This window comes from Electrona antarctica (assembly GCF_951216825.1).
Source record: "Electrona antarctica genome assembly, chromosome: 11".
In the NCBI taxonomy this organism is placed as follows: Eukaryota; Metazoa; Chordata; class Actinopteri; order Myctophiformes; family Myctophidae; genus Electrona; species Electrona antarctica.
In genome coordinates, this window is record NC_136792.1 from 16,102,989 (window position 1) to 16,126,649 (window position 23,661).

General features: G+C 41.0%; 3 protein-coding genes across 3 annotated transcripts; 1 reads left to right on the forward strand and 2 right to left on the reverse strand.

Annotated features, from left to right (window-relative positions):
- Positions 1 to 1,592: 1,592 nt before the first annotated feature.
- LOC306932016 (zona pellucida-like domain-containing protein 1) lies at positions 1,593 to 11,749 on the reverse strand (the record flags this gene model as incomplete). The annotated part of the gene is made up of 11 exons (XM_079513721.1): positions 1,593 to 1,726; positions 2,799 to 2,907; positions 3,584 to 3,755; positions 3,872 to 3,952; positions 4,037 to 4,134; positions 4,270 to 4,342; positions 4,516 to 4,700; positions 5,339 to 5,404; positions 9,879 to 9,970; positions 10,319 to 10,340; positions 11,624 to 11,749. The coding sequence occupies 11 exons, from the start codon at positions 11,747 to 11,749 to the stop codon at positions 1,593 to 1,595; spliced, it is 1,158 nt and encodes a 385-aa protein (XP_079369847.1).
- A 1,479-nt stretch (positions 11,750 to 13,228) lies between these two features.
- Positions 13,229 to 20,115, forward strand: LOC306932248 (heat shock cognate 70 kDa protein-like). The gene is made up of 9 exons (XM_079513972.1): positions 13,229 to 13,386; positions 15,979 to 16,189; positions 16,274 to 16,479; positions 17,005 to 17,157; positions 17,374 to 17,929; positions 18,028 to 18,230; positions 18,465 to 18,663; positions 18,959 to 19,191; positions 19,611 to 20,115. Exons 2-9 carry the CDS (start codon positions 15,985 to 15,987, stop codon positions 19,806 to 19,808), a joined length of 1,953 nt encoding a protein of 650 aa, XP_079370098.1. The 5' UTR covers positions 13,229 to 13,386; positions 15,979 to 15,984; the 3' UTR covers positions 19,809 to 20,115.
- Positions 20,116 to 20,768: 653 nt separating this feature from the next.
- Positions 20,769 to 22,226, reverse strand: LOC306932254 (lens fiber membrane intrinsic protein-like; the record flags this gene model as incomplete). Its single annotated transcript, XM_079513982.1, has 4 exons — positions 20,769 to 20,830; positions 20,951 to 21,085; positions 21,175 to 21,327; positions 22,052 to 22,226. 4 exons carry the CDS (start codon positions 22,224 to 22,226, stop codon positions 20,769 to 20,771), a joined length of 525 nt encoding a protein of 174 aa, XP_079370108.1.
- Between the last annotated feature and the right edge of the window lie 1,435 nt (positions 22,227 to 23,661).

Below are 23,661 nucleotides of genomic sequence, written 5' to 3' on the forward strand. Positions count from 1 at the left end.
TTCCTATACTTTTATCCACCTTTAGTCTTCCCCTGCCAAGGTACACTGCTTCCAGACAGTGGAGTGCCAAAAGCCGCAACTGGCAGGCGTTTCTTCCGGTTCTTAAACAGCTGGTGGTCGTGGATGAGAATGAATCTCCACCCACGCGGCAATTTGCGGTGTCCGCAAAGAGTTTCTGGTTTTCTGGCCCGACGCTGCAAGTTGCCGTGTGGGTGGAGCTTCATTTCCATCCACCAGCTGTTTAAAAACCCGGAAGAGACGCCTTCCACTCGCGGCTTTTGCCATCTTCGTGACTCCACGGGAGCACTGGGTGTAAGCACACTTAAGCTTCCATGTGCGGAAAAAAGCCGCTCGTGGCAGGGGTCTCTTCCTGGTTTTTAGACAGCTGGTGGATGGAAATGAAGCTCCACCCACGCGTCAGAATGCCGCGTCGGCCAGATTCCCGGAAATGCTTGCCCCTGCGGCATTCTGCCTAAACCTCTTTGCCTTTTTTTTTTCTTTTCTTTTTTTTAACCATTTTGAAAAACAGTTAGTTCGTTCAAATAGCCGATATACACGTTCACAACCTGTCGGTGTAGATCGGCTAGTTGAACAATTTTAAAATGTTTTTCAAAATCGTAAAAAAAAAGGCAGTGACGAAAATTGGGCCTGAGTTAAATGAACACTCCAGTGTCACGTGTTTGAGATTTGTCTAAATAACATGGTAAGTCTCAATTGATTACAAAGAATAAAATCATTAGTTAAATACTTTAATATGATGTCAACAAAGAACTGGTTACAAAACATATTTCTATGATTCAATTATAATACAATAATGTACAGATTCTGAACATAACGCCATGTTACTAATCTATATTTTGTGTTTATAGAGTCAGCCTACAGCCTAACAGTCTACTGCCTTGTTACAGTGTTGCCTTTGTGAAATGTGTATGTGTGATTCTCAGCTTGTTTCAGTATGACAATTCTAACGATTTTGTTCTCCAAACTAAATATATAAATATGACGGAGTGAGTGTTGTTGTTACGGTCACGGATGTCCCTTGGAGTTGGGCAGAGAGAAGAATGGTCTCTGATCTTTAACCACTTTTACCCTGTATACTTACAGTTGGAGGCCATCGATATTGTCCTTTTCTTTTTGCTGAGGTTTGCGTGATCTGCGCAAAAGGACAGTTAACCCATTTTGGGCGGGAACCCCTTTTGGTGTTTTAAACATTATGTTATAATTTAGCTATTGAAAAATACCAGATCTACAAGCTCATAGCGCGCCACCGAGTGGCGCGCTACGAGCTTGTAGGTCTGCTATTTTTTAAAAATCGTGAAAATATTTATTTCAGAAAACTGGAGGATTTTTAAAAATGTTGAGGTCAGGCCTAAATGGGTCAAATGATAAGGGACAATATCGGTGGCACCCAACTGTAGCTGACTGGAGTGCCTCAGGGCTATATTAGCGGCTCTCCTGATTTCACTCTACTCTAAATCTCAAAATAGCATCTTGATCTACAAGGTCATGACGCGCCACGATAGGACCTTGTAGATCTGCTATCTTTTGTACAACAACGTTGTACGATGCAATTTGAAATAGGGCTTAAGTGGTTAAGCCCTGTTCTTTCTCTTTCTGCGCAGGTAGAGGCCAAGGAAGGCAATAAAGGAGACAAAGATAACAGCCAGGACGGCAACGGAAACAGTCACACCCACCAGTGTGCTGTTATTCTTCTGGGATTTGGAACCTGGAAGAGCAGAGAAGGAAAGAGACATGAGGAATTTGGACAAAGTTGTTGTACTTTGAGATATTATTATATGTGAACACAAATTACAGTTGGAAAAGATAACTGTCAGGTATTTTAAAACTGCTATGTCATCCTTTTTTAAATGATTGAATAATACTATCGAAACGTTGTTGCTTCAGTCTATTAAAGTTACCTGGGAGCTGAGAAACAGTGTGCAGACTGCCTTCCTTTCTCCTTGAATAATAATATTCATCATCACCAAATGCCTGATTATGGTTTTCCGATAAAACTAAAGAAAATAGAAATGAGCCAGAGGAATATGTTTTACTTGGCCAAGACCTTACAACCACTAATTTGTTGCTATATGGCAAGCCTTGTTTAAATGTACTTTTAATGAGAGGTGTGTATCACTAGATCTGAAATGGAAGTCAATTTCTTAAGCCAAGGGTACAGTATATCCAATGTAAAGGTTTACCACGAGGAACTATCACAGCTGGATGTTGAAAAGTGGAACTAAAATATGCCCCCAACATATTGAAGGAATGCCATTTCTGTTCCACTATTTATATTGTCACCCTGCTTCACATCTTGGCTCAAAGCAGCCTAATGATAAATTAGAACACAAACTCAAACGCAATCGGTGTATGAATGTGTGTGTGAATCTATGTAAAGCGCCTTGGATAAAGGCGCTATATAAATGCACCATTTACCATTTTACCATTTACCACACACACACACACACACACACACACACACACACACACACACACACACACACACACACACACACACACACACACACACACACACACACACACACACAGAGAGACACACACACACACACACACACACACACACACACACACACACACACACACACACACACACACACACACACACAATCAACTTCTGAATCAGATTCACATGTAGACTCTTACCAAGAATAGGTCCTGCTCCTGGATTAGCTGTTGAAAAGTGGAACCAAAGTATTGTTATAAATGAAGTTCCACTGAGATTATGATCATAAAAACATCACAATAATTAATTAGCACTTATTGAATGATGGACATACCGTCGTTGTTCACCATGATGGGAGGAGAATTAAGCATCGCTGTGTTGTCAGACTCTGACTCTGCATTGACATCCCTTTTTCTCCTGGAGATGTCCACAGTTCCACAGTCCTGGTTACAGGGGGACATATTCATTAAATTGTTATTGACATCTTTGCAATAAATACGGCAAAATGCATAAAGTCACAAAAAACGTCTAGCGAGTGAATCTTCATGACTTTCCAGCTAGTTGAAAACAGTTGAAAACAGTGGGTTGTGCACATCCAGTTTGGAAACAAAGTGACAGTTCAAAAGAATAGAAGTTTGCACAACAGCATTCATCAGGACAGATGATGAATGTGGCCAATGTGGGCGAAATGTAGTAAGTACCATGTAATTTTTAACGTAGTAAACTAAACTAACCATTTAGGAGCAATGCTGTTGTGCATACTTTTATTCTTTTTCCACCTAGTTGACAATCAAAGCATGTGTGCTGTTGTACTGTGCTGAGTACAACCTGGTGTCCCTATTTTTGTATTTATTTATGTATTTATTTATTTATTATTTTTACTTTTGATTTAATAATTTAAAAAAAAAGTAAAAAAACCAAAAAAGGGATATTTACTCATGATGACCCATAAAAATGGTTGTTGTGCTTGTTGTGGACCAGACTTATACATTTGCATTGTTTGAATGAGTAATGTGCAGCTTTAACCTCAGCTTTAAAATGCATTATTTGGAAAGACGGGTTTACACAACAGATGTACATAATGAAATGTGAGATTATTGGTGTATTGCTGTTACTCACAGGCAGCAGATTGGCACATTTGTCCACTTCACACAGTCTGGTGATACAGTGTAGGTAGAAAGTAGAAACACTGATGTTCTTGTGTTCTACGAATCTAAAGGCCTCAAATGAGAAGTGTGCGATCTGAGCCACTCCATTAAGCTCCACCTTTGTTTGTCCATCCCGGTTGCACCTTGGATGGGAAAAAACATGTGAGTCATTGTGTGTTGGGAGTGGCAAGAAGCACACGGTTCTCTAATAAGTATGTTTTTTCATGGCTCACACATTGCATGTCTGATAGAGACTTACCCGACAAAAAGGTCATAGAATGTGCCGTTTGAGGGTAAAGGACTTGTGGTTGCATAACATCTGTCTAGCAGCACATTGAACCTTCATACAAGTACAAAAAGATGTTAAGAATCATGCTTGACACTTTAGTAATATGAAGATTAAATGTAACGCTGCCATTTTTACCTGTCTGTAAGATTCTCTGCGTGAATTCCCACATAAATCTTGGTCTTCAGATTGAGCCCAGCCTCCGGCACGTTGAGTGGCAAAGAATATCCAGGGTCCTGTTTTGTAGAAAAGTAAGAACTTTATGTCTTATGTAAGAAATAATTGTTTTAGTGCTGTGTTGTTAAGAACACTCTATTTGCACCACAGTCAGTGAAGACATGATAGAAAATGTGAAACAGCAGTCTACTTACACTGTAGAGCTCCATATGCAGGGTGCTGATGAAACTACCATTATTGTCCTTCACAGCCAGATTCACACCCGAACTGTTGAATGAAAAGGAGTTGATATTAAATATCAATATGTTCTTGACTCACACCTGATGTGTGTTGAATAAAAGGGTGATGATATTTTGAATGCTTTTTGCCAATAAACTCAATCCACCTGAATGGATTCAAATTGATGTATTGGTTCTGATTGTTTTGCAATAATTACTCACACGCCCAGTTCAGTATTGTTCACCAGATACAGCATAGGGTAGTTGCAGGAGAACATGTACAAGAGATGCTGCCGATAGGTTATTGTACCAGCACTGGGGTCGTAGGCACTGATGATACCGGAGATGTTAACATGCTGCATACTTGAGAAATCTGAAAACATTCCAGTACCAGTCGTATCATATATCTGTTTGAAGAAGAAGAAAAAACGTTCATTAATTGACTCAGGACTCCAAGATGTTAAGACATATCTATGTTATTTTTATATTGTTAGTGTATTTCCATTTTTGGAAGGTTGACATTATGGACACATTCATGACAGATTCATATAATTCCACTTTAGTGGAGCTTATTTGAAATATTTTAATGCAAATTATTATCAACAGATTGTCATTCAATTTCACAAGCACTGCTGATTAAAGTAATTATGAATACCCTCAAGTTATTGCCGCAGATAGCTGCACCTCTTTCACTTATGGGGAACTTGAATTTTAAGATGGGTGGGTCAGCAGTCCAGTCAGCAGTTCCACGGCATGCTGGATTTATGTACTCTCCATTCAGAGCCATCAAGGATTCATTGTAAAGAGCAAAGTACACTGGACAAAGATAAATGCTCATGTCCATATATTTAGTGCCGCAGTCCACTGTTATATCGGAATTTTCTGGGTGAGATGAGAAAGAAGATTCCAAATACAGAAAGCAATAACAATAATTGATGATGGAATTTTGTGCAAGGACATTTGACATACAGAATACAGGTATCCATTCATATTGGGAAGGTACCAACCTGGAGGCCTGTATGTACTGTGTGAATTGCACTCTGACTGGGCCTCGGTCCTCAGAATTAGGCCAAGCTGGTACACAAGAATGACCAGCCTCATTGTTCTTGACCTACAAGAAAGAAAACACAAGGACAATGGTTGCCAAGGCATGTGCCAACTTCTTTTATGAGGGCGTGATCAAAAAAAAAAGAAGAAAAAAACACTTGGTAACATCTTTTGACATTTCTGTTCATGGAATGTCCTACATCAGAACAAAGCATGTGGAAACGATAAAAACAGTCGATTCCCGACCCGTTATGCAAGATAAGACGCTACCAGGACATCCAACTTATAGTCAATAGAAGGAAAGATATTTTCCTGTTCATGTCAATATTTTGAGCCATGAATTACTGTGCATGTAAACAGAAAGAAAGTTCAAAGGGAGTCTACGTCTACCAACACGCCTCAAGCCTGGAACGGCTGGTCTGGTGCATCACAGGAACAAGGACACTTAATGCAGAAGGAGGAGAGGACACTGGAGCAGCACAGACATTTTAAGTCTTTTATTACGTGCTAGTATACAAAAATGACTAACGTTTCGACCTATGCGGTCTTCATCAGAGTCATGATGATGACTCTGATGAAGACCGCATAGGTCGAAACGTCAGTCGTTTTTGTATAGGCCTACTAGCACCTAATAAAAGGCTTAAAATGTCCGTGCTGCTCCAGTGTCCTCTCCTCCTTCTGCAGAAAGAAATATCACTTTCACGGCATTGCATGCAGACATGCTTGAATTAATACAATTTACAATTTAAGCATTTAGCAGACGTTCGTAATACAGAGCGACTTACAGTGAGCAAGAACAAAACATGGTAATACATCAAATACATACAAATAGTCATCACGAATCATACGTAAGCTAAGAACCTAACAGTGGAATATCTATATTTTTAGTGAATGTTTAGTGGATGTACTTCCAGCTTCCCTGTGTTGGCTGGTCTGAATTAACCTTTCACGTAGGGCTTGTTATAGTCAGAGATGAAGGACAAACAACATTTAAGATAATGTCTGCACATTAAAATATTTCTATTTAAATCTGCTAATTTACTAGTACTTCAACAAATTAACATCAAACATTTATTTTAAGGCTATATAGAAAATATACAATGAATAGATCAACCCACCTGTGTGCCTTCATTGTGCCCCTTGGTATGTGTGTTACCAGACATCTTCATTTATACCACCCCCAGGCCCCAGCCCTCAGCGGAACAAGTGGGCGTCAGACGGAATATCTCATACAATGGAGTAACATGAGCTACTGTAAGCATGTGTTGCATTTTACAGTACAGTACAATTCAGAATCTTTGTTGATAGATCAACACACGCACGCACGCACGCACGCACGCACGCACGCACGCACGCACGCACGCACGCACGCACACACACACACACACACACACACACACACACACACACACACACACACACACACACACACACACACACACACACACACACATAATCAACTTCTGAATCAGAATCACTGATTATGAAATATGCTATAAATCATTGATCATGAAAGATGCTAAAAACATGCAGGCATTTGTAATTCCAGGTTTTCTCATTGCATTTTGTCCTGATTCCACTCCACTTGGGAAATTGTTAGTAACTCCAAAAATAAATGCTGTTATTGCTGTTCCCAAAATTAGATTTCTGAGACCACTTCCAATGGTGCAAAATTGCTGCTCCATTACAGATGCTGCTAACAACATGATACATTTAAATGAATTAATTATGTTTTTCTTTTGCAGAAATGACACAAGGACTAAACAGCAATGGTGAGCATTTGTGTAAATATATACTGAAATGGCCTGGGCCGGCTGAGCGGTACAGGCACCTAGGCTGGTAATCCAGCCTGACAGTGTGTCACAGGTTTGAGTCCCGATCCCAACGAACTTTGCTGCATGTCTCCCCCCCCATCTCTCTCCCAATTTCCTGTCAAACTACTGTCAATAAAGGCAAAAAAAGCCCCAAAAATATCTTGCTGAAATATTTTACTTCCAATCAACAAATGTTACCGTTCAAAATGTGACAGCTACTTTGCAGGACTGTGGTACATAATCTGTTACTAAGGCAGATTGTTATTATCTAGTAATCTCTAGTAAAGTGCTAAGTGTAAGGCTTCCTTAAATCATCTAGTTGAACAGATTCATGTGACAACTTAAGTGCCATCGGTCACCAGGGACACTGTCCCACTTCTCTTATTTCTGGGAACACTTCTTTGTTACAATATCTGCGGTACTACAGATCAATGTAACCCTGTCTCCCCATGTTCGGAACCCCTGCTGCTGACCTGCGCATAACCTCTAAACAAGCTAGTGTGATCGCATTCTGCTCTCGCATTGCCCGTCGCCAAATCTTATTTCACTGGAAAGGTGGCAAACCACCGCCAACCTCATCTTGGCTATGATGTTGAAATTGAAAAAAATCTAATTCACAATCAGGGGCTCAACCGATGTATTTTTCAACTACTGGCAGCCATTCATCACTTACTTTAACAACATCCCCTATAAAAACCCATCTCAGTATATATCCCCTTCTATACCCTCCTCAAACACTTTCTCCCCTTCAACGGGGGCACTGGGGGGTGGTCGCCCAACAGGCTAGGACGACCTACACTCACGTCAATTAGAGGCCAGACCACACTGAATATGGTAACTGAACTCCACACTGTTTTTGATTTCTCTTTTCTTTCTTTTGTCTTTGTATATTAGTTTTTCTCATGTGCGATATCAGGTTGTTGCTGCTTTTTCATTTCTGTATTTTTTCTTTTTTTCGGTTTTGTTTTATTGTGTATACTTACTGCCTAGTAGGCCTACTATTTGCAATACGCGCATGTGAGCAACTTATGTGTATTTGTCTTGTGTAAAAAAAAAAGAGAGAAAAAAAAGAAAATTGACACTTGTTGTAATGCTCACCATATTTATTAACACCCATTTGTCAATAAAATATAATTTAAAAAAATCATCTAGTTGGGATGGTGTCTTAAGAAGTCTATAGTTGCAGATGGTAGGAGACAGGTTGATGGTTTAGAAATATGAAGATGCAGGCTACTGTACTCTAATGTACAGTGATGTATATGCAGGCCTACATTATTATGTAATGTAGCCTACTGTACTGTACAGAATACAGTACTATACTTTAAGCCGGTAATTTGCTTCCTAGTGGGATTTGCAGCCGAAATTAAACCATCCACATTTACTGAATGCCTTTCATGATTAAGATTGTATGTAGACGCAGGGAGGGCATATAAGCGTTTAATAAGAAGGATAGCATTTTGAGTTGTCCAATGCCTTTCATTTTCAATGGTGCAAAATTGCTGCTCCATTACAGATGTTGCTAACACCATGATACATTTAAATGAATTATTAATTAATAATGTCTTTAATAAGAAGGATAGCATTTGTCAAATAAACATTATAGGGACGACACAAAGGAGGGGGGAAGCTATATGTGAGCGATGATTTTAGTGCCTATTTATATATAAAAGCAGGTGCACCTCTGGTCCTATTTTTGTCTTTAGGATATCAGGTTCATGGTCAGAAAATGCATTATGTAAGAATGATCATAGTCATCCATTGTCATGGACATGCAGTAGTAAATGTTGGGGATGGGGGGGGGGGGGTGGTAGCACAAAAACGAAACGCAAAGGATGCTCATTGTGTTAAGGGTTCATGTTTTGTAATGCTGATAACACCTTTTATTCTGAGATTATTTTAGCGATAAAGGTGTTATTATTATTCTATATGCCCGTTTTGTACTGAATCAGCTTTTGTTATAGCCCCAGGCTTTAAATTGAATCTGAACTATTTCTGTGCAGTTCTCTTACAGTCTGTGAATAAAAGACACACCTACCTGAGAGAAACCCTGGGCCTTTTGTGCAACATCATAAAATGAAAGAAGACTCTAACTTTCCAACATCCCTGAGGGAGAACACTACAATGCACCCTGTGGGTACAACCCAGAAAGGGGCATGATAGATTACTTAAGTGGTATCCAATGTCAAATGCCAGTTTTGAGCTGATCTTTGTTGTCTAAGCATCCATTTGTCTTCAAAGCACGCCATTGGCGTGGTTGTGGTTGTGTGTTGAGTTCAGTAGGCTAACTTACCCGAGGCACATTATTTCAGCACTATGACCCAAACCAAGAAATCTTAGTCACATGTTGGAGCTGTCATCATGTGGGGATTAACCGGATAATGTCTTGTGACCTATTTTTCATAGGGAACCATAGACACATGTACAAATAGGTGTCATCAAAAGCTTTACTGGACATTTAACTACTTGAAGACACACAATAGGCCTGACTTCTAACGAAGAATTTACAATATTCACGACCAGGCTAGTTATTAACAGTGTTAATTAAAAAAAATGTTTTAAGCAATAAAAAGTGTAACCACATGAACCCTAGCATCCCAATTCTGGGAATGTCATCATGATCATGATAGGTGCAATTGGACGTACCACAAAGTATATCAGGTTTAAGTGGTTCATTCTGATAGTGTAATATCAGAATAATAATACTGGGTGCATACAGGTATTTACGTTCTGGGAGTTAAAGCAACACTGTGGATGTTTATGATCCACTAGCTTCTCTAGGTTGACCTCCCTTGAGGTTATCTCTTGGCTAAGGTCCCCTGGCAGATACAAAGAGAATTGACTGTTATTGTTCAATGATACCACCTCATTTGTGTCTTTTTTGTTCATTATGTGATGTACAGTCAGATAACTCTCGACAGATGTGGACATCCCTCCTACAGTATTCATGCCTGACTCGCGAGGGTGTGTTATCTTTTCTGCTGGGCCTATACATGTAGGTAATAGGTATAGTAGGCCTATTATCCCTCACACTTAGCAACAATGTGAGACCGCTGTCTCCTGTGTCAGTGACTGCAACACATGGGGAGGAAAACAATACTTCCAAAGAATAATTCCAATTCACAGTGGGAGAAGTTCCAATTCACAGACAGAAGAATAGGTCTTACTCTTGACAAAGGATGCACATGACTGCAACACATGGGAAAGAAAATAAAACCTCCAAAGAATAGTTCTAATTCACAGCGGGAGAGGTTCCAATTCACAAATAGATGAATAGGTCTTACTCTTGACAAAGTATAAGCACATGCATATTTGCAAACGCGTGTCACCACACAGTAGCTCATATTCAGAATTCCAGAATGAAGAATATTTCACAGAAAGCCTCAAATATTTATGCTGTTGCTGCTGCTACTGCTGAGGATGATATTGACGATTGTCCTATAGAGTGAGATGATATACTTTTTGATTGATTGATTGATTGAAATATGTATTAACAGTTTGCAGAATTACAGTACATTTCAAGCACAAACTCAATACAAAAACTGTTAACTGTGAGTGGATGACCCAATTAAGTTTACAAGAGGGTCCACCATGTTCAATTCATCAAAACACAAGTTCATTGATAATAAAGTTGGGGTGAATTCGGAATTAATAATAACAACAATATATGATCTAGCAGGGGGTGGCTGTGTAATAAAATTACATTATTCCTCAGTGTTTGAACATTATAAATGTTCAACTATTATATGTTTAACTTTCAATTGTGTTCCCTGCATGTAACCGCTGTACCCAGTTTCCATGCTACTGGTATCTCAATATGGGCATAAAAGCCATACAGGGAGACATACTGACTAATATAGAGATTGACAGATAGACAGACAGACAGACAGACAGACAGACAGACAGACAGACAGACAGACAGACAGACAGACAGACAGACAGACAGACAGACAGACAGACAGACAGACAGACAGACAGACAGACAGACAGACAGACAGACAGACAGACAGACAGACAGATTTGTGGATGTATAGATATATTTCTGGACAAGACAACCGCTCATCAGACTGACTTCACACTCGACACTGCACACCCGTGGGACGTTAACTCAGTCATAGTACAGTACAGCAAGTTTGAAGTCACAATGTTAGAAAACAGTAAGGGGGAAGTTGATGACTATGAGTGATGTAAGTTGGACTAGAATTACACGCACTTCCTAAAGAAAGGTTTATTCTCGATTGGTCACACAGTCGACATTTGTGATTATGCCAGTTCTGTATGGTTCCTTTTTCATTACATTAATGACCTGAGTTGACCTCAGATGAAACGTCCAGCGGTGCCTCCAGTCATCTCGGTCCTCCATGCATCTGACTAGCTCTCCACTTCTTTCGGCATCCTTTGTCAGAATGTCCACATCGTGTTGAGGTGGGACGCCTTTGTGATCAATGCCCATGTGTAGGCTACCACAGCACCAGTTCCATAGCTAGGAGCTCCTTTGGCAGATGTTTATCACTTCTACCTCCTGATAGATGATAATCTGGAGATGCGCCATGTTGGAGGTGAGCTCTTCCCCGACGGGTCTGGTGGGTAGCCGACATCGTTGCCGACCCCTAGCGCACGCTGTATGAGGGCCAGTCCCCCCCGATGCGGTCAGGACCGCACTGGGGGCAGTCCGTCCAGGTCGACAGTTACACCCGTGGCAGGGGGCCGTAGGCGACAGAGCGGATACTGTACCTCTGTACTGTTCACAAACTCAATACAAAGGCTGTTAACTGTGAGTGGACGACCCAATTAAGCATTACACTTGTTTCCAATAGGGTCCACCATGTTCAAATCATCAAAACATTTAGAGACGTACAAATAGACACTTCTATAGACAGAACAGGAATTCATCATAAAGGAGGTAAAAAGGGAAAAGAAATATATACAGTGAGGGGAAAAAGGGGGGGGCGGTGGGGGGGGATTCCGATTTTACGGGGGCCAGTTTCGAATTGCAGCCATCCGTAGGTGCCCTTTGAGAGCGGTTTTGAAGGAGTCAAGGGATTCGCATGTCTTAATGACAGTTGGTAGGGTGTTCCACATTTTGGTGGCATAGGAGCGAAAAGAATTTAGTCCCTTGTTTGTGCCGAATCTGGGTTGTACATGGTTCGTTGCACTCCCTCTGGTGTTGTGGGTGTGGACTTCGTTAACATTAAGGAAGTATCTAGACAGGTACATGGGTATCTTGGTGGTGTATCGAATCTTGTGGACCAGACCCATTGCAAGATGCTGTACTCTGTCGTCGACCCTAAGCCATTCCAGCCTGTCGAAGTGGGCAGGGGTGAGGTGGGTTCGGGGGGCTAGATCAAGTAGGAGCCTGACCAGTTTGTTTTGGGAAGTCTGGAGCCTGGTTTTAAGGGCCTTTGAGGTGCTGTGGTACCAGGAGGTGCATGCATAGTCAAAGAAACCCTGTACAAGGGCTCCTGTTAAGGTCTTCAAGGTGTTTTTGTTGACCAGTGAGGAGATCCTGTAGAGGAATCTTGTTCTATGGTTGACTTTTTTGATTACGTTGGTGGCCATTTTATCACCGGAAAGATTAGCCTCCAGGATGGAACCTAGGTAGGTAATTTCATCTTTACGTGTGATAACATTGTCACCCACTCTAACCAAGAAGCCAATCAATCAGAACGCGTCCTTGCACACAACCCGTCCCATGATGTGTAGGCTTTAATGACGCGGTGCGGGTGACTCTTGGTCTCGGGTGACGCGACCCACGCGAGGTTAGGCCACGCGCAATCTGAGAACCCATCGTCAGAAGAATAAAGGAAAAACAGCGCCCTCTTTTCCATAGTCTGTCTTGAGAGGCCACGCGAGACTAGCACTCTTTGCGCAGTAGCCTGCACCTGTGGAAAGCGTCGTTTCAGTTTACTACTCAGTGCTCTGATCCGGTCTAGAGCCCACCTACTGTATCCGTCAATGTATACGCACGCATACATGCAGATGCACACACCGTTTCCGTATCCGCTCTAGACCCAGACCGGGTAAGGAACCTTTAAAACGAATTCATTCCAGTTTAGTTTAGAACGTTCCAGAGAACATTTCCTCGTGCCTTTAAAGCAGTGGGAGGAGCACAACCTATACACCATTCATTCATTGCCTGTGACCGAGGAGGATCTGCCAACGGTCAACCGAAGATCAGATAGACCTCTATAATTGATAGCAACGACAAAGAACATCTGCAGAGGTCGATACACAGGTAAGCTATATACCCCCCCCCCTCCAAGATTGCGAAAATTGTCTGTAAAATACATGTTACAAATTACAATGCGGTTGGATGGATGGCTGTCACAGTAAACTAGGCCCTGCCTAGTCAATAGCCACAAGCAACCTGTCTTAGCATCTACGGTCCATAGCGTTAAGGACTATAAGCGCTATATCTGGCCTCCAGATTCCAGATAGCACCATAGCATTATTCTACCTACCGGTTCCCTCAGTCCCTACGCTCATTCTGCAGCAGCTCATGAGCGTAGGGACTTGAGGGAACATATTGGGGCTAACCGGTAGATAGCTTGCTGCTAACGGTAGGCCTAGCCTACTTAAACAGAACGTTTAGTAAGCGAACGAATTCTTACAGTAACATACGGTAAAATAATTCAGTTTCACATATTGCAAATTGGTAACTTTTAATCGTTTTCTGAGTGTTTGGCATTATCTTAAAATAAAGTTATAAACGTGTATAAACCATATACCGGTAAACGCACGTGCACCGTTGATGACGCAGTGCGGTGACGCAGCAAGTGAGCAGAATGTTCTAATCTAGATTCTAGAACATTCTGCTCACTTGCGTCACGTGACAAAGTACTACTGGACGTTCTTGAACGATCAGTAGTACTTTGTCCTCTGTCACTCATTAGCTCATCTGTTACGTTCTACTGTAGTTACTATTTAACATTCGATTTAACATTTGCATGTCTAAACCACGAATAATTAAAAATACATCTGACAGATCTGAGTCTTGACTCTTGATCCAAGGCTAGTATATCACTAGAGATTCGGGCCACCACGTGGCCCTCACATATATATGGAGATTTCTTAACTGTCGGTCCTTGTCCCTGTTATGCCCATATAGCTAGTCACGCTTACGCCACACAAAGGGACGGGGACACGGGGTCCGCTTTTTCATGCCAATAAAGCTCCTTTGGATTTAATTGATATGTCCTGGAAAAGATGCACTGTGATTGGCCAGTAGCCACTTGAGTGCCAGACGCAGTGTGCCTTCCACACTTCCGCTTGACTTCCTCCTTACAATCTAGCTTACAATGCGATAACACATGCTCCAATGATCTGCAGTGGCCAATGAGGCATCCATTTTTGAGGGGCCCTCCTATTTGTGTTTGTACCGCGGAAATGATTTGATTGGCTGAGCATGGAATGTGATGTATGATGATAAGAGCGCCCCTCACTTCACACAAGTTTATTTATTTTAATATCTTGACGACAAATTTGAGCATATTTGGGCATGGCTGCATTGGGAACTCCACTGCAGTGGGAACATGGCTGCATTGGGATGGTTTTGGCTGAGTCATGGTTGTCCATGTTCTCTCCCCTGGCCCCCACACATGTAAAGCGTTGTTGAGTACTTATGATATAAACCCCACATTTAAAAAATAAAAAACGCCCATTCTCGCCCATCCTCGCTTAAGCCAATTTGAATATAGGATTCATTGATTGATATATTGATGCAGCATGTTAAATGTTACGAATTTCTAAATAGCTTTACAATGAAAATACTGTTTAATGTTGTTCTACTTTAGAATCCTTAAATCCACCATGGATGAGTTGGCAGCTGTGGTGGTGCCTCGTTGCTGTTTACCATTTTTGAGTCACTGAACTAATTATAGAATTACATGCATCTCTATAATTTTACCAGCTTGTGGAGCAAGCTGGTCCATATTCAGGAGCTGTACTAGTCACTGTTGCTCCAAATGAAAGCGCCTCTAGTCTTCCTGGGGTCAAAGATGTGAAAGGCACATTTATAGACCCTCATGGGCAAAAATCCTTGATTATGCGATGGATTATGCAAGCTTTTATGTGGTGAAATTGTGGGAAAGTTGCGGAACAATTGCGAAATATGCAGCAACACCGGCATTTCCTCCTACACCCTATGGTAGGCTATATTGGTTCTGTGGGGTCCAGGGACCCCCAGCAGTCCTTGAGGGGGTTCCAGGGGGTCCCCAGCAAAATGTATAAAAATCATAAAAATCTATTTCACCACTTTAATCATATTCAGTATTCAGTAGACCTAGCCTACATTGGCTATTTGAAAATAGCCGATCTACAAGCTCACACAAAATATATTTCAGATGGGTTCCACATATTAATTTAGGTATCCTTGAATGGGGAGAGCCATTGCAAAACATAATTAGCCCATCGCTAAGCCCCACCCACTGCACTCTGCGAGGGAAAGTTGTCCTGTCACTCATTGAGATGCATGTTAAATGACTGGATTTCTCCATATAAATAGATCATTTCAGTAGCAAGAGCTTGAAAATGTCTTATAAATCTAGTCAACAAAGCCTGCAGTAAGATATGCATTGGACAAATGTGCATGACATTATTTCAATAAACTAGAAATACCAGGGAGAAAGTTGAAACGGCTATCAACTTTAACGAGCGTGTAACGGGCAAATGAATTGACCCCCGCGTAATCTGTGCCATTTGGCTGATTATGCAATGAATTATGCGATCGCATCGTGTTTTTCTGTAGGGTATACATTTAATTTAATATCGCTCTATGTTTAGTATAATATGACTTTTTATGGATGCAATATTTTTTATTTTCCTGCAGGCAACCATGTCAAAGGGACCAGCAGTTGGCATTGACCTGGGCACCACCTACTCCTGTGTAGGGGTGTTTCAGCATGGCAAGGTGGAGATCATCGCCAATGACCAGGGCAACAGGACCACACCCAGCTATGTTGCATTCACAGACACAGAGAGGCTGATTGGGGATGCAGCCAAAAATCAAGTGGCCATGAATCCTTGCAATACAGTATTTGGTAAGATTTTATTCCATAAGTGAAGCATGGAAGTTGATCACTGCTTATGTTTTTTTACTAATTTACTTTTTACTCTCCTCTCAGATGCAAAACGCCTAATTGGACGGCATTTTGACGACGGTGTTGTCCAGTCAGACATGAAACACTGGCCATTTACAGTAATCGATGATTCCACACGCCCCAAAGTACAGGTGGAATTCAAGGGAGAGACCAAGGCTTTCTACCCAGAGGAGATCTCTTCCATGGTGCTGGTCAAAATGAAGGAAATCGCTGAAGCGTACCTTGGCAAGGTAATTCCTAGCTAGGGGACTATCAAGAAAGAATGTAGCATGTTGTAATAATGACGCCTCACAAGATCTATCCATTGAAATCAGTGGATTTGAGCTGCTACTACTGCATAAGTCTGAAATAGTGATCAACAGGAAATCAAACAATTGTGTAAAATATACCAAATTTGCTAATTTATTTACAAATGTGTAAATGTGAATGCCTTTCTAAAGTAAATGTATGCTTTTGACTGCTGGACAAAAATCATATTGTGCAAGTAATTTAAAGATAAATTAATCATTAGAAAAAGATTCACAGCAACAATGCTTACACTCGATAACAAATCTCTCCAGAAAGGTTCATCTTGGTCTTGCAGATAGTGTATAGACATTGACAATGAGATAAAAACAAAACGCTGCATGATTTGCATGCAGTCAGCTAGTCTTCGTTCAATCTGAGTAAAAGGTAATGTGACTTAAATGCATGTATATCCCACAAAGCAGACTGTTCAGAATGGGCATTAATTTGATATTTCTGTTCCTCCACAGACGGTGTCCAACGCTGTGGTAACAGTGCCTGCCTACTTCAATGACTCTCAGCGTCAGGCTACTAAAGATGCAGGGACCATTTCTGGACTCAATGTCCTCCGCATCATCAACGAGCCAACAGCGGCTGCTATTGCTTATGGCCTTGACAAAAAGGTGCAGTACCTCTATAGGCTAAGGCTACACCATTTTCATGATGCATGTGTTCTTAGTAGTAGCATTTTCAAAAAACCTCTACCTGCATAATGTCTCAAATGGAGAGTAGGCGGGGGTAAAAACAAAAAACCTACCTGTCGAGAACATTTATGAATTTACCAAAATACTTTATGGTTCAATAAATCTAACTTTTTGTTTGTTTGTTTTTCCTTGCAGGTGGGAGTTGAAAGAAATGTTCTTATCTTTGACCTTGGTGGCGGCACATTCGATGTCTCCATCCTGACCATCGAAGATGGCATCTTTGAGGTCAAGTCCACAGCAGGGGACACGCACTTGGGAGGAGAAGACTTTGACAACCGCATGGTTAACCACTTCATCGCAGAGTTCAAGCGCAAGTACAAGAAAGACATCAGCGACAACAAGAGGGCTGTGCGTCGTCTGCGAACAGCCTGTGAGAGGGCGAAGCGTACCTTGTCGTCCAGTACACAGGCCAGTATTGAGATCGACTCTCTGTACGAGGGCATCGACTTCTACACCTCCATCACCAGGGCCCGTTTTGAAGAGCTTAATGCCGACCTGTTCCGTGGCACCTTGGACCCTGTGGAGAAGTCTCTCCGTGACGCAAAGATGGATAAGGCCCAGATCCATGAGATTGTTCTGGTGGGAGGCTCCATTCGTATCCCCAAGATCCAGAAGCTGCTGCAGGACTTCTTCAATGGGAAGGAACTTAATAAGAGCATTAACCCAGATGAAGCAGTTGCCTATGGTGCAGGTATGGCTGCAGTTTATAATAACTAACCTCTTAAATTCCTAAACCAAGAAATCATCTAAAATATATAGATGTGGATTTAACTTGTAAATGTTTTGCAGCTGTGCAGGCTGCCATTTTGTCAGGTGACAAGTCAGAGAATGTGCAAGACCTGCTGCTGCTAGATGTCACCCCTCTGTCCTTGGGCATCGAGACTGCTGGAGGAGTCATGACGGCACTCATCAAGAGGAACACCACCATCCCTACCAAGCAGACTCAGACCTTCACCACCTATTCAGACAATCAGCCTGGTGTGCTCATCCAGGTATTACAGCTAATGGCCTCAGATGAGTTGCACTTGTATGCAAATTAAATTGGTGTTCAGTACATTTATAATGGGAATGCAAAGATTCTCGGTTTAATATTGAACTGTACAGTTCACAAAATTTTAATATTTACAATAAAAGTTTTCCTTACTAATAATCTGTCACTGGGGAAAACTCTATAATGAATGCTTATGTTTGGCTGACCATTGACCACACCAACATTTTGCCCACAGGTGTACGAGGGTGAAAGAGCTATGACCAAAGATAACAACCTTTTGGGGAAGTTTGAGCTGACTGGAATCCCCCCAGCCCCTCGGGGTGTTCCGCAGATCGAGGTGACATTTGACATTGATGCCAATGGCATCATGAACGTCTCTGCTGCTGATAAGAGCACTGGCAAGGAGAATAAGATCACTATCACCAACGACAAAGGTACACCAAACAGAAGTACAGCATTTCAGTGTGAAGTTTGACTTAAGCTATCCTCTCCTTCCCTTCTTTCCTCTTATTTTCTGGGGCGGCCGTAGCTTATAAATCGGTAGAGGCCGTCTGGTATTCTGAAGGTCACTGGTTCGCTTCTCGGCCCTGCCTGTGTTTAAGTGTCCCTGAGCAAGACTCATCCCATAGTCAACAGCAGTTTGAAGCTGTAACTAAATTGCTCCCACAGAACTAACTTTCATAACTTAGCAGCATTCTAACGTATGTCATTTTTTGTTGACCTCACTAGGTCGCTTATCCAAGGAGGACATTGAGCGCATGGTCCAGGAAGCTGAGAAGTACAAGGCTGAGGATGACGTGCAGAGAGACACGGTTTCAGCCAAGAATGGCGTGGAGGCTTATGCCTTCAACATGAAGTCTACTGTGGAGGATGAAAAGTTGCAGGGCAAGATCAGTGATGAGGACAAACAGAAGATCTTGGATAAGTGCTCTGAGGTCATCAGCTGGCTGGATAAAAATCAGGTATGAATTAACACAGACTGGGATCAGTCATCCACAAAAGCATGAATAATTTAGATCTGTCGCTACTTTCAACTCTATTCTCTTAATTTGGCTAATGTTGTCAACCTTATAATATAGACAGTTGTAGTCATCTTGCACTTGTTTCAAGTACCTGCTTTATCTGACATTTTGCTTAAACTGTATGCCATAGCTAGCATATGATATGAATGATAATGCACCATTTGAAAAATATAACATTACAAGAAACGGTTGCAATTAATTTTGTTTTTTTTAACAATTTAAAGATCAGTCTGTTCACACGTTTGTTCAATGTTTTATCATTAAACATGTCAGTAAAGTGTTTTTTTCTTTTTTTTTTTTACATCAGTTTGAGAAACCTAGTATCAAAGATTAAATTAATGTTTTCTTTTTTTTCTCAGTCTGCAGATAAAGATGAGTTTGAGCATCAGCAGAAGGAGTTGGAGAAGGTGTGCAATCCCATCATTACTAACCTGTACCAGAGTGCTGGTGGAATGCCAGGGGGAATGCCAGGTGGAATGCCAGGTGGCTTCCCAGGGGCTGGTGCTGCCCCAGGAGGCGGAGGATCCTCTGGCCCTACCATTGAGGAGGTCGACTAAACCAGGAACATTCCATACCATTGTATTTCTTTATGTAGTTTTTTGGGTTGTCAGAGAATCATTCATTGTATCCAATCAATGATTAGTCAGGGAGGCTAAAACTAAATCTTCAGAATTTCCAAGAACAATTTGTCTTGTTCTTTGTTTTTTGTTTTGTTTGTTCTGTATGCTGTCTCATGGACTGAAGCTATTGTAAGAGCAACTACTTCGGTTGGACACTTATGGACTTTGTTCTGTTGCACTATTTAATGTTTCAGTTATGTATGGCACCACAAAGAATTTACATTAAAATATACGATTTTGCTTATTTAGTTTATTGTGAGTCTTTTATTTCATCACCTTTGCTTTAGTCTAGTTTCCAGCCCCTAGAGCCCCATTGTGAACCCGGACATGTTGAGTAGTTTTCTTTTTTGTTAAATGTTGAGTATGGGTCTCCAGCATGTAGAAACTGCCGGATGCTAACTTGCATATGTTATGTTTCATAATTGGCATATGTGACCATACCATTAATAACCTATAGAAGGCAAAACATTTAAAATTTCATCATGCTTTACGTGACATGTCAAACTAGGGGGTTTTCATGATGCTGAATCCATTCCATTAGTTTTGCACACAAAACACTCCTTGGGCTATAAGCGGAACTAGCTACTTAAAAGTGCTGACATCACATTTGTGAGGTTTTTTTTTGGGGACCCATACTCAACATTTCTAACAACGTTGGTGTACTCAACATGTATGGGTTCACATTCTGGCTACTAGACTATTACTTTAAAATAAAATGTTTTATTACCACAGATGTATATTTTAACTGATCACAGACAAATATTATTGATATTACCATTTATTTTGTTCAATGGTCAGCAAGAAAGAAATCTTGTATGGTAAGATTTGCTGGGATACTCATCATAGCCATGTATCATGGTTTATGGACCACTGCTTATGTGCGAATGTGTTAGCAGATCAGCGTGAGTTTGAGTTTCTTGGGCATTCATGCATCCGGTAGGCACACATGTAGAATATACCTGGGGGGTGGGGGGGAAAGGAGAGCTGAATTATTCAATGTGCTGCATTCTCGTGGTTGAGGTTATTCTCGCATTTAGAATGGATCTCTCCAAGGTTTAAAATCATGACAGTACACATACCTGAGAAGAATGTGAGCACCACAGCTACCCAACCCATTATATAGGACCATGAGAATCGCCAGTTGCCATAACGTTTACCATAGTAGTTCACTGTCACTCCTGTGTAGACTGCCATTGCTAGCAACACAAAGAAGCCTGCAGAGGACAAGGTCATGAAGTCATGGAACTGTTAACATACTGTAGTCAATGCTACTGTACATCAGGGTCGTCGAGGATGTACTCACAGGAGATGAAGAAGAGGATGCCAGCTGCAAATGTCTTGTCAAACCCACCAAAGAAGGATGAATAGTGGATGAAGGCCATGACACCGATCACAATGCCGAGGAAACAGGCTAGCAGGGAAAGGATCATGAAAGCCCGGGTGGCATCCCAATATGCTGAGGAGACAAGAGCACAGGGCAAGGCTGAGACTTGGGAGAGACTAGAAGCATTTCCAGCTAAAGGAGTTAACAGTAGTTCAAATGTATCTTATTAAAATCAATTTCTTCCATCTGTTCAGGATTTGGACTTGGTACATTGCTCTCAAAGGGGAAAAGTACGAATTAAAATGGTAAGGCCTGCAAAAGGTAATTACAAGTATAAAAGTTTTTTATTTTTTTGTAAGACCAGGTGTGAGCAGTATATGGGCAACATGGACAGTACTGGGCAGTGGGCATGTACAGTGTATGTATATATATGATGAGAAAAGTCATGAATCTATTGCACAGACCAGTTATGAATATGTCAACATTGCATGTTATGTTACAAATGTTGTACATTTTAGATATTGCACATATTAGATATTATACATACCCTGCCTTTGCTATGTGTACACATACAAATAGCAATCTCGTGAATGCATACTGTATATCATAAAAATAAGCTTTGTCAATATTTTGGCTTCATAAAAGACATTCATCATTGAGGTATTTGAAAGATAGATGGCGTAATCGACCTTTTCAACTGAATCTCAGTGTTACATTTTGTGCTATCAACCATTCACAATCACCACACAGCAGAAACATTGTTCAGGTTAGTTGCATCATGGGCACAGGGAAATGGTCAATCGCAATGTGAGAGTCTGTCAGCATTCTATGTATGGAGAGAGTTGTACTGTCTTACCAATGCTGTCTGTGTGTGTCATGCATTTTCCAGGCACACAGTACCGCCAAAGGCCCTGGTGCATGTAATTGTTGGAGTGTTTGTACTGCATCCAGTAGTCGGTTGCCGTGGAGATAACGAGGAGTATATTGGCAACTCCAGCACAGAACAACCCACCTCCCATGAAGCTGTACATCCTTCCAAACACTGACTAACACAGGGAGACAGGAGCCAGTTATACTGTGACAATAATAATGGCTGATACAGAACATTGTTAAACTGCAGCTATGAGAACAAAATAAAAAAAAATACAAATACATTTGTTATAATTAGGAGGATGTAAAGTGCTAAACATTTACATTTAGAAAGACAAGCCTGTCAGACAATAAGACAAACATTCATTTGTAAAATGCCTTGCACAAGTTCACGTCATTAACTCGTACACTCAATGCTGCATAAGTCTCCGAGCAAATTACAGGTTATCAGTTTTTACGGTATTTGAATAAGTATACACACTGATTTGACATGAATTGCCTACCTTTATCTTTTTTCCCCCAGAAAAAGTCAGTGATTCGAATATAACTAGGTTGTCAAAGCACAGAGGAGCCCAATATTGCCCTGGGTGGCAGGAAAGTTTTGTTTGTGGATAGGAAACCAAGCGAAAAGAGGACCTGATGGAACAATGGAGCATGCTGAGCCACAACCAATCACAGAGGATGAGTTTTGTGTTTTAGGGAATCTGCTGAAAATACAAAACTGTTAAAGCGCTGTGCAAGTCTCAGTAATACTGATGACACAGGGTTTTCATTTCACAATGCTGCACAACTATCCACTGTGTCCCAATGATCTGAGATAGGCACCACACTATTATTACTGTAAAAGTTAACTGAAGTTATCTCAGAAATGAAATGACTTGAGGGGAAAAAGGAAAGAAAAAAGGTGCTTTTAACATTTGTGGTGTGTATCACTTTCTATATGTATATTGTTCATGCAACATGCAACATTTTCTTCACTGAAGATCACATTAACGATAACTAACCCTAAAAATAAATCATTCCTGATTTTGCCATGAGTTTTGCTATACATAATTTATTTATAATTTGTGTGTGCGCAGATCAGGTGGCCAAGTCATATACAAATAAGTAGTATTTTGAAATGTGTGTGCGCAGTTCAGGTGGCCAAGTCATATACAAATAAGTAGTATTTTGAAATGACATGCTTCCTATGGTGCTTATCATGGTTCTTCCTTATGGAGTCCATAATTCCTTGTCATCTATGGTTCTTCCTGAATCCTAACCCTATGATGCTTCCCTGTCATCTATGTTGCTTTCTATGGTGCTAAAAAAAAATGTATTACAAAACTGTGGAAAAATAAAGAAGCACTTTCCCTCATATTATGAGAGAGTCTGAGCATGAATGCGTATGCAGATATGGATGCCACTAAAATGTGTAATGTATTGAGAAACAAATCCCTTGTTCCTCCTTTTTATTCACTATGTATATACTATTGTATATACAGGGGGAAACTCGTCCCACTCCTGCTTCCAGGAGGCCTCCATCCTGCCTTTGTAGAAAGATGATCAGAGATCACACTGAGCATCTCTTGTGCTGCCTTGTTGTATGGATGGCGA